Source organism: Convolutriloba macropyga, chromosome 4 (genome assembly GCF_964194025.1).
Source record: "Convolutriloba macropyga chromosome 4, txConMacr16.3, whole genome shotgun sequence".
In the NCBI taxonomy this organism is placed as follows: domain Eukaryota; kingdom Metazoa; phylum Xenacoelomorpha; order Acoela; family Convolutidae; genus Convolutriloba; species Convolutriloba macropyga.
The window spans coordinates 7,414,252-7,425,991 of record NC_134471.1 but is presented as its reverse complement, the minus strand read 5'-3'; the positions used below and the strand labels follow the sequence as shown (position 1 = coordinate 7,425,991).

The 11,740-nt window shown below is 34.4% G+C and overlaps 1 protein-coding gene across 3 annotated transcripts in view; it reads right to left on the bottom strand.

The window, feature by feature from the left end:
• Positions 1-1,932: 1,932 nt before the first annotated feature.
• The window catches only part of LOC142337442 (NDP-glycosyltransferase YjiC-like), a 28,588-nt gene continuing 18,780 nt past the window's right edge, over positions 1,933-11,740 (bottom strand). For all 3 annotated transcript variants that reach the window (XM_075386670.1, XM_075386671.1, XM_075386672.1), the window contains exons 4-5: positions 3,979-4,380; positions 1,933-3,680 (exon numbers count right to left, since the gene is read on the bottom strand). In XM_075386670.1, the coding sequence (XP_075242785.1) occupies positions 2,955-3,680; positions 3,979-4,380 (1,128 nt within the window). In that variant the 3' untranslated portion in view covers positions 1,933-2,954. The remainder of the gene's footprint in view (positions 3,681-3,978; positions 4,381-11,740) is intronic.

Below are 11,740 nucleotides of genomic sequence, written 5' to 3'. Positions count from 1 at the left end.
TTCAGATATCTTTACATGCGTTTTAAAAAGTTTTATTTTTCAAGTGATACGATGTTAATTTAATTTATGTGAATTAGTTTTAGACTAATTTACGAAAGTTTTAAATCTCGAAAGTTTTAAACGCTTCTAAAGGAATTCTGAATGTGCTGAGTAAAGTTGTAGTAAAGTAAAATGTTTGAATTGATGTAGATTAATATGGTAAAATGTACAATTATTTTCAGAATTTTGATCTCTGCATATAATGACTGTTTCCAGTAAAGTATTTCTTCACCTGGAATTTACAATTGGAATGGAAGAAAGTATCAATTGTATTTTAGTAGTGTTTTTTCTCTTTCTAGTATCGAAGAATTAACATATCAGTTGACAATTGTTTAGTATCTTGAGTTGTTGACGATTTCATGCAAGTCTACTTCTGTCTACCACCTCAAGTTTAGACAATATTTGCTGATAGGCGGAACTGTCGCTGGACCTTCTCATTCTGCTGTATGTTTTTGGATGCGATTCAGCTTTGTCGTTTGGTGTATGTCTTTAGATGCGATTTCAACTTGTGTGACAAAAGTATCTACATTCAATCCCGCTTAGTACTGTTTTTCAATAGTATTTGCATGCAATCTAGCGTTTTAGAAAACTACTGTTTGACCAAAGTGCTTGCATGGAATCCCTCTTTTCAACATCAAAATGTGTTTTTACCTACTTAAAATAAGTTGTTTTTTCCGTGGGTCCTTTTCCCGAAAAAGTGATGCTAAATTGTCAAATAAGTCTCAAAATGCGCCATGAACACGGGAGTTTGTAGTGAACAAGATGTTCGCATATAATAGCTATGCCATTGTGTCAAATATTATCTCGATAGTTCAATGAATGGACAGAATTTAAAAAATACGGCTCGTGCGAGTCTGTGCGTAGCACACTGTTCCAACATACCTAAAGGTTTCTCTAAAGGTTTTAAAAGCAACTATTAATTTCTTTCAGAAAAAACGACTGAGAGTATCCGAAAGCAACTTATATGCATTGGGGAAAATTACATTTATGGTTTGAACCAAAAATTGTCTTTTGGCAGACAAAAACGGAAACTGTTTAAAACATTCGTGAAACATAAGTGTAGAACAATTTGAAAGACACAGACACAGACAAAACTCGCAAATACACACACACACAAACACACATAGAAATCCCAACACCAAAAAAACATTTCGAAAAAAATTTCGGGGCAACTATATTCAAGGTTCGTTACCGTTCATTTAGGTCTTTTTATTTACTCTTGAACGAATTTCATAGCAATTATTGTAAACGTGTTGGTCTTTTTTAATGCAAATTTTTCGCTTGACCATTTTGCGCTTTTCTAGAACATTCTTTGACTTCTCAAGTGACTTTGTCACGCTTTCGTTCTTCATTTTTGAGTGATCTCTATTCGGTAAAAAAGTTGTTTTAGAAATACTCTCTGCTGATGTTAAATAACTGGAAATATTGGGAAAGTTTGATCAACTAGCTGATTGACAGTTTCCCTGAATATTTCACCAAATCGCTGCTCAGAGCTTGCAAAAGCAATTTTACAGTAAATTTGTGATTTTTTCCTAAGAAACTTTGAATATTTAGTTTGTATGTATTTAATAAATTAAAAATTCAGTTTTCTTATCGTTTCTAAATAACTGTGTGATCTGATATGCTCTATGTTTGAAATTGATTTGTTGGTTCGTTTCCGAGGTAACAAATGCAAAAAAAATCCGAAATTCTGAAATCTTGTTCTTTTCTAGTTTGATAAAAATTTTGAGCTGTTATAAGAGATGCTGAGTGTTTGAAAATAATTTGCATCTTAGTGGGGATAAAAGCTTCAGTGCCTCGATCTGTTGTTTTTATAGGACGCCTATAAACAAATTGCATTTGAAAAGATGCAGCTAGCGCCACTTCCCAAGTTTGCTTATCGATATACTCATTTTCAAATAACTGAATCCTCTGATTTGAAAAGTTATAAAGTTATCAATCAATTAGAGTAAGTAGTTTTTTTTTCGGTTTTCTAACTTAGACCAATTTTTTTGCACGCGAGATGGCAAGTTGAGGTTAGGTACGTCTATTGAAAGAAGAAAGTAATTAAAACTACATTGAATTTCATTTTTGGCACTCGTAAACAGAAAGAGATACAAAAGGAATTACAATGGCCGTATTTGCTAGTTCAAATCCAATTGTCAGAAACAATTGGCATCCAATTTGATGCTGTGAAAAATTATATATAACCCCATTTTGAAATAGTCGTATTGGGCTGCGCAGCAAATAAGGCCATGCATAAAACTATAACTGATCAACTATTTAAAAGAAAACAGAAAGAGCACTAAAGACAGACAGCAATTTTAGAGATCAGAATAAGAAAATTTGCTACTCGAAAGAATGCAAAGATACTGCTGATTAGTACCTGAATATTTTACTTCCAAGATCACTACTATCAGAAAGCAACGGTACATTTTAAGTTTTGTTACACTAGGATCTCAAATTCAATGAAGTAGGCTTCTAGATACTTTAAGTTAGAGGTAGTGTTGTACCCACTTGTTACAGAATCGAAAATCCGCAGTTCAGAAAGTTCATAGTTTCATAATAATTATGGCATTCTTCAATTTTCATTTACATGCAGTAAGTTATTCAACTTTCTACTCGTGAAAATTCAAGCAGTGCGTAATCCTTCAACTATTCTGTTAAGGAATGTGGATTTTAAGTTAACTTTTTTAATGTTTTGTGCATTGTAAGCGTCAGGAATAATAGTAGATAGTTCACTAGCCTCTAACAGGTATTTCTCCGTTAATGTCCTCCCATTTTCAACCCCCACTATCAAATTATTCTTTGGTGCTATAGCACGTGGTACTGGAGGGTGCAAATGACATGCTCCTATTACTAACATGCCTAAGAGAAGCATTAATATAAAAGGCTTTTGTTTTCTCTTTAACTAACGCTAAAATGTTGATATGAATTCACTCTTTTTTCAGTTTCCTTCTGCAGCGTCTGCATATCCTGTAGCAGATATAACTGACAATTGTGAAACCAGTTACTAGTACCGTAACTAGAATTAATGCTAGAGTTCTTGCAACCTTTCCGTAACTTCCCAAATTTTGACTCACAGATTTCTGCACCTGAATTGCACCGCTCGCTGTTTTCTCAATGACGTCAGCCGATTTTTGATTGCCGCCCAGACTCATCATGAAATCTCGTTTGTTCTCGATGTTTTTGACCATTTTAGTGTACTCGTTGTTTTCAAGCATAGTGTCTAAAGCAGATTCTATTGATTCCAGCTTCAGTTCGCTCAATCGAATGCCCATATTTTGCTCAGCAATTCGTTTCGCCAGAATGACTTGGTCACCGAAACCGGAAAAGGTAAGCATTGGCTTGCCAGCGTAAATTGCATCTTGAACTGAGTTGGCCCCGCAGTGGGTGAGAAATATTTTGACATCCGATTCCAATAAGATACTTCCTTGAGGCAGGTAGGAACCAATGAATAAATTTTCTTGGTTTGTTTGGGCTTGTTTGAGTTGGTCATTGTATTTGTCGAGGACCGCCCATACAAACTTGAATCGGGTTTGGTTGTCGAGTTGTCGTAGCAGGTCCATTTGGGGTTTCTCGCCAATATCGAATACAGTTCCAAGACTCATGTAGATTACTGGTTTCTTATTGTCTCTTAAGAAGTCGGCTAGAGCTTGTTCCTGAAACAAACAGAAAACTTTGTCTGGTGGAAGTAAAATGAAAATAAAACACCTAGCTTTCTACGTTTGCGGCAATATATTAACTTTGAAAACAGTAATATTTTCCTTTCAATAATTGTTTCATAAAGTTGTTCACTGCAGACTGAAACAGCTTTTTCTCATTTTTTGTCTTTGAAGTTTGTTGCATCACATTTTTCTACGGACTGAAATTTTATATCATAAACTTTTATAAAACTAGCTTGCAGTGTAGCGAATCCAAAATTAAGGCTTTTTAGGCTGTTGAAAAAAATGTTATTACCGTAATTTTGGGATAAGTCATATTATCTGGCTTGAATCCACTGTAGTAGACATTGTCGTGCTCCAAATACTTGCTGAAGTTTTTCAAGTTCATCTGAGGCAGTCCCTGATTGATCATGACAGTGTGTCTGTAGTAGTAAGAGAACGGAAGACTTCCGTCATTCTCAGAGTCCGGAATCAGATCAACGTCGAAATTGGAATGTTGCTCCTGGATGAAGTTGAAGATGGGAGAGAATAGGAAGTAGTTGCTGATTGAGAGGATAGCTCGGATGGCGAAAGAGAGGAATGGAGGGAGGGAGAGGGGCAGGTTGATCTGAACCTCGAAGTCCCAGTTGTCGGCATCCTCTTTGAACAGGACAAAGAAAGGTCCAACTGTGGATGTCACCACTGGGATCTCAGATACCTGAATCAGATAACATATTTGCATTCATTTGGATGGTAAAGAAACTCATATTTCTATCAAATCTGTTCGTTTGTTTTGCCTTCCGGAATTGTTTTTGTTCATGGTGTCAAGAAGCTTTTTAATTGCTCTCAAACGAAGTTTGTAGCAATTGTATTAGTCCTGTCGGTCTTTTTTATGCGATTTTTCGCTTGACCGATTTTTCGTCTGACGCTTTTGACTTAAAAAACAGGTAGCGCCCAGCGGGCATTAAGTGCTCTTAGAGCCTTTCAGCTGTTTCAGCTCAAACTGTTTTGGACACTTATACGTATGGTGTGAAGGGCGGTTCTTAGAGGTTGAGACCCCCCCACCCCTGTTTTTTAACATAGCCGGCAGATTGGCTAAAAAGAGCAGCCGTTGACTCCATTTGGGAATATCGGGATTGAAACAGAAAAAGATTCAAATTTACGTTTTTTCCAAATGTGTTCTAAAAGCAATCGCTCTAAGAAACTTTAATAACCTACTGCACTATGAATTAATGACCGGGCTGTGTTGGTTTATCCCGGTTCTTTTGATTTTGTTCTTTTGACATTGACCATATACACCAAATTGTGTAACTCATTGCGTGAAAGATTTTAAAAACCGTTCAGTTGAAATAGTGAGTAAGATAAGTAAGGTGTCCAAAGTTTAAAACATTTCATGGTGCAAAACCACTCGCTTTTTTGCTCCATTTCCTGTTTCTGCGTAACCAAAATCAGCACTTCAATTTGGCTGCAAGCACTGAAAATGTGAGAACAGATCAAAAAACTTATCCGGATGAATTCTTCAATTTACTCGAAGTAGGAAATTGGCCACCTTAACTGACATAATGAACCTCCTACTGAATAATACTAATCATTCTGGAACAATTACTGGGAAGTTAACAATGGAAAAGTATCTGACGACAAAAACTGATACAGCATCTGATTAAAATTTCTTTACAATAAGAAACTAATGGCAATAAACCTTGCAAAAAGATTACTTTTGATTCAATGAACGACTACCAGTTAACAGAAATACCAACAAAAAATAGTTCATATAGAGAAAACGGAGGAAAGGCAAAGGAAATGAAGGATAAAATCAAAAATATTCTCCATGAAATTTTTGAATAAAGTTATCCAAATACTAATAAATCGGAACCATTATTTTGAGATAATAGTTCTTTGCGTCAAACATTTATGCACCCAACCTCTGGCGGAAACATTTTAAACAAACAAAAATCCAAAGAAGGAAGAATTTATGCAAAGTACTTTACATAAAGATGAAAACCGGCCCAAATTTGCTTAAATTTACTCAAATATTTTGAACAAAAATAACTTAATATTCATATCAATTAAAACTAAATGCAGCCAAAACAATTAGATCAACTAATTTGAACCATATAACTACCTAAATTTTCTATAAAATTTTCAGGAATAAAAAATGATTAAAAACGTCCAACCCGACGAAATTGCAGAAATGGCTCAGAATTGCATCTAAGAATCTCATATTTGCTTCAAATTGTCAAAAATGTTTCCAAACACACTATTACTAGTTTAGAAAAAGGATACAACCCCCTATAACTGAAAAAATTGTTGTTTGATCTAAAAATCTGCTTTGAATATTCCGTATGTGTTCGAAAAATAGGTCGCTTAACAAAAATTTTTCCACACCTACTTTTCTCACTTTCACACAAACGCGAATTGAACGGAGAAACACTCTCTTCTATCTGCTCTTCGACAATTTTATCTAAACACTTTGTCTTCGGTCCTCCAATACTCCGCTTCGAGAGAGCGCCCCAATACAAATCAATTTCCTTGAATTGTAATGGAACGTGGCAGGAGCAGTCCTGAGCTACAATTCATTGACTTGACAAGAAAACTAGACCTAGAATGAACTAGGAATCCATCGGGAGCTAAAACCATTTAGAGAAAAATCCGATCAAAAACTGTGAGAAGGGTTGAGCCATGAGTAAAATTGCTTCACGTAAACATAAAACCACTGGCGGGAAATTTTTTTATTCGTAACACCGTTTTCTCACTTTAAAATTAGAGTGATAAAAATGTATGCCTCAAAACCACTCCCTTTTTGGCTCCACTTCCTGTTAGGGCGTGACCAAAATCATCACATCAATTTGATTTCGAAAATTATGCAAACGTGTGAACAGATCTTACAAAAGACAGCGCCCCAATTCAATTTAAATTTTTCAAAAAGGAGAGCGCCTAAATGAAAGACGTTGATAGGTTGATTATGGGTTTTAATAAGTGGTAAAATTAGCATCCTCTCAAATAGCAGAAGGATGGATATCATTGCTGGAGGATTGGTTGAGGTTGAAGACTCCTTCAGATTCTCAAAATAAAGATTTAACTAATGTTCTGACTGCATGTGGTTTTTGAATACATATACTAGAAAGAATATTCTATTAATTGTTCCCAACCCACTTTAGTGGGAGTGGGGCTATAAAATCAAATGGTTTTTTTTTTAATTTTTTGTTCAGTCAATTTTGGCCGATCGATATATTCATCGTAGAGGCTTGTGAGTGGTATAATTAGAAAGCCCGTCAGGCTTAGAATGTATAATTAAAACAATTTTTGATTTCGGATTTTTCCAGTGAGTTACCGAGGTCTACTGTTTTGTGAACGTTTGACTGATTTCTTTGTTTTTGTTCGCATTTTCACATTATTCTTGTGCCAATTTTTCGATGGAAAATGTTAAAAGTATAAACGATAGTGCTGTTGGTGTTATCTCCAAGGATATAAAAGTGTTGTTGTTGAACTGTTTGATCCAATTTTTTGGCTAAAATGTTTTTGCTAAATTTTTCAAAACTAACACGATAATTATCCAAAATGCTTTATTTTTTTGATAGATTAACTTTTTTGTGAAATTATCCATATCCATAATATTAAAAATAACTACTTGCCTAATGGATGAACAGCAATGCGAGTCTAGGTTTTTGTCCAATCGTTGTTTAGACGCAATTGTTGCTTTCTATGTTTATTACGGAACATAACTATTGAAATCAAAGCTTACTAATTACACGTCCAAGAGTTTAGGGGAAACCTAAATAGTTTTTAGCCGAAAGCTTATGCTCGCTTTGACTTTTGCAGATACTTGATTTCAAATTCAAAATAAACAATGGATTATTGAGCTTTGCCTCTTTTTTGTAATCTTGTAGCTTAAGGGCAGCAAAGACAGGTTGCATCCTCTTTGTAATGGATTAAAGCTCATCATTAATTGCGGTTTTTTAAGTAGTGTTTCTTCTGTTTGGATACCTCGAGTTTTCACAATTTTGGATATTTTCGCATCTTTGATGTTCTTGTCTTGTCGCATTATTGGCGACCTAGTTATCACATTATTGGCGTTTAAAAAGGAACAAAACAATTGGAGATATTGTTTTTTCTGTGAATAGATGCTTTTAACGGCTTTGACACCGTCTTCTAGCAGAATTCAGTGCAGCTTTTATTTTTGTCTTTGTTGGGGACATTTGCTTTTCTTTTTAAACGTTAAAAATGCTTTTCTATTTGCTCTTCCTTTTAAACGAAATTAAATTTGCTCTTTTTCTGTAGTCGTATAAAAAAATTCTGAATAATTGCCGGTCTCAGTAGTTTCCTATGGATGAGCAAAGACGCCTATTTATGGATTTCAGTTGGTAGCTAAATGCTTTCATGATTATTCCTGTAAGCTGAGCGGTTTTTTGTTTTGTCATCTGACGCCTTTTTGTTTTACATTTATTTACACAGCAAATCTGAAAAATCAAATTTTCCGAATGGCTTCTTCGGTATTTGCGCGCGTGATGCCATTTCTCTCTCTCTCTCTCTCTCTCTCTCTCTCTCTCTCGCTCGCTCTAGCAAAAGTTTCAAAGTCGTTTGCGTGATTAAATTTTGGCTTACAATAAAATGGCTTTTGCACTTTTAAACTTAAGTTTAATTTAAATTAGTTTAAGGTCAAAGGAACTTATATGTGTAATAAAGGCCGCTAATGAAAAGGCTTTTGCGCAATGAATTTTAATCAGCTTTGTTAATTTATCGCTGAATGTTTTTTTACTTAGCTTTTTGAGCGGCGTCGATAACTTTCTCAATTTATATCTGTATCTGTTTCTATCTCATACGGCACGCAAGTCTCTTTTTTTCGCACCTACTCCGGCCATCTGCCGGCTATGTTTTTGAAGTCAAATGTTTTAATAAATATTTAAACGTATTTTTTAACTTTGCGCTTTTCTCTTCCTTTTTGTCTACTTGTTACCTAGTCTCATTATTCAGAGGTCACATATCACATTGTTGTCTTCCAAAGAAGTTGCAATTGATTATATCTTTTATTACAAAATAGATTATGGTTTAAAGACTTCGACTCTGTTTTCTTACAAAATTAATTTGAATTTTTGTTTTTCTGCATTTGTGTAATTTTGTAGATGTACGACATATACTGGATAATGACAGGTGTCAATGACTGCATACGGAGATATTAATGAACTTAAACTATTTAAAGGATTCAGTTGATATCTATTGATTTTCATTATTTGAAATTATTCAGAAGATATTTGAAATTCAAAAGTTATAAATGCATTTTTTAACTTCGCCGTTCTTGTTCTTTTTGTCTACTTCTTGCCGAGTCTCATTATGGACTGGTCCCATGCTTTATCTAGTGTTATAAACTAATTTGTTTGGTGTAGGTGTTTTGACGCTAATTTGATAGTAAGTTTTTTTTTAAATAGACATTGAGTTTTGGATGTAAAATATGTTTGTTGTTATTTGATATTGTTGTCTGTCTTGTCTTTGTCTCGTAGTCTTAAAAATGGCAGGTCTCATCGGCCCTCTAATGTGGCATTTTTTTCTTTGCTAAGTTGTTTTATTTGGGAACTTTTTTGTACACGATTTAATTTTGAACAATATTTGAGTTTTTGAAAGATTTCTATCTTCTTTTGGTGGACAAATTAAGGCAAAAATGTGGATGAGCGGTGTCGGAGCATTATGTACAAACGCACATTACCGAGCCGCCTTGTTTGTTATTATTGGTATCTCTTAAAATTTCGGAGCAGTTTTTGTTTGTTTGACTTCTAGGGTCAGCTAAGGTTATAGCCTCTAAGTTCGCTATTTTGTAGCGCTTTCGAGACGATAAGTTTTGTGAGATGACTGTTACTTTAAACGTATTTGTTATAGTTTCTTCAATCTTCTCATTTTTAAATACTTCTTTGATTCATTTTGCTTATAATGGTCAGAAAATTTTTTGTTAATTTGTAGCTTGATTAGTAGCTGAATATTGAACAAGCTTAATTATTTTTATCTTCAGTTTTTAAATTCTTTCCTTGGGTTTCTTTTGGGTTCAATGATAATAATTCGGACATATAGGTTTTGGTTGGTAGCTATTGATTAATTGCTCTCGAATGAAAATTGCTTGACTGTTTTTGGTTTTTCAAATGACATTTACGCGTTCTGCGTGATCTAGATAATTTTGCATTCATAATTTTAATCAGCCGAGATTCACATTAAAATTTACTCAGATCAGCTAAGATTCAAACTAAAAGTGCCAAAATTTTTCGTAAATCTTAACAGTGGTCTATTATCCCATGATAAAAATTAAGTACCTGAGTGATAATTTCCCCCTGACTGCATGCTACTCGCAAACACCCCGACATAAGCAGGCTACAATAGAATGTGGCCCCGTCAGTTGTTCTAGAGCAATGCTTTTGACTTTAGTCGATGTTTTTTTTAATTTTGAGAAAGGGTTTTCAGAATTTTGAATTTTTGTTGTCCTCCTGCATTCTTTTTAATTTAAGTTTAATTCATTGTTTGAAGTAGCGTCTATTAATTGAGGGTAATATTCTCACTTTGAGGGTCAGATGTGACATTTTTCAAGTTTGTGGACTGGGTTGCAGGATATGCCTGTTCATGTTTTTGTTTCTCATGCGTTTTATTGAGCTCGGGATGATTGTGTTAATTACTCTCGAAGAATGTTTGTAGCGTTAATGTCGTACTGTTGGTCTTGTTATTTTATCTATGCGATACGCCTTTTTTGGCGGTTTTTAAAATAAATTTTCAAAAATTTAGCGAGCTAAAATTGCCTTGAGCGTTTTAACTGCTGGTAGAATACTATAGACAAAAGTTTTTGATGGTAGTATTGCTTTCAAAACAGTTCCAAGCAAACTAAGAATTTGGCTGAAATCATCTGACCATAGAAATATTGGTCACTTTGTACATTTGCTTGACTATTTCTCCTACTATACGCCCACATAATTTGCGCGCCCATTCTCAAGCAGTACGTCAATTTGATTGATTTTTACCGAAGGTGCAAGTTATCTAAGATGCTCAAAGTAAGCTCATTTATGAAAGCCTTTCGCTTTACTCAAACTCTCCAAGCAGTAGTCAAGTGTCGGTCCAATGTTGCTGGAATGACGTCTGAATCATGAGGTTAAATTTGGGTTTGCTTGAATGGTGAACAAATATGCAAAAGCGTAAACTCAGTTGAACTAGACAGGCGCGTGGGCTGTGCAATCTAAGTTTGAAATGATCTGTAAACAACTCTAATCTGCCCGCTTGTTTATAAACCAGTTTTGAGCTTTATTTTGTTTTATCAACGCAAATCTGGCATGATAACGGCCAAAGGTTATTGGAGGTCATTTCAGCTACAAAATATCAATTTCAACTGGTGTTACTTTCACCTTCAAATTATTGCTCAAATAATTATTCAGCTGCCCAAGAATTCTGATAAAGTTTAGAATCTTTTAGGACAACTTAAAGTCAAACCCACTGAAATTTGAACAAAGTTATACCAGTTGTCAATTATTTTGTTCACGTATCATTAAGATGGACTGAAGATAAATTTCAGTAGTTCTTTTTTGCTATAATGAGTCCGAAAGTGAACAAGTAAAGATTGTGAAATTTCTAAAAAAATTGTTTTGCGCCATAATTTATTATAAAACAAGCAGACCGTTTTAAATTGCTATTATCAAATAATCTTAAAAGTTGGCATTGTTGATTTGAGAAATACAAATGACCTGACATTTAAAGCGTTTTTTAAGCAAATAGTGTTTGTTGTACACATATCTTGTTTTCACCGGTATACATGCAATATACCCTTTTTCTGCAATATCTTGATAGTGAGTGATAACAATGCTAAAAAATACCTGAAGAAAGTGGAGAGAGTTCTAGATGTTTAGTCTGTGATTTTGTTGGTATCTCGCCCAATGAGGGGGAAAATGTTAGTGTTGAAATCAGATAGATGAGAAACTGACACTCAGATTGTTGACAGATGCTTTAATTTACCTGGCATTCCTAACTGAGTTTCTTAAGTTAACCTTATTTCACAAATAAAAAAACGAAAAGTTTGGATTTTTCCTAGTTTTTTTTAAAAAATCTGCCTCAAACATTTG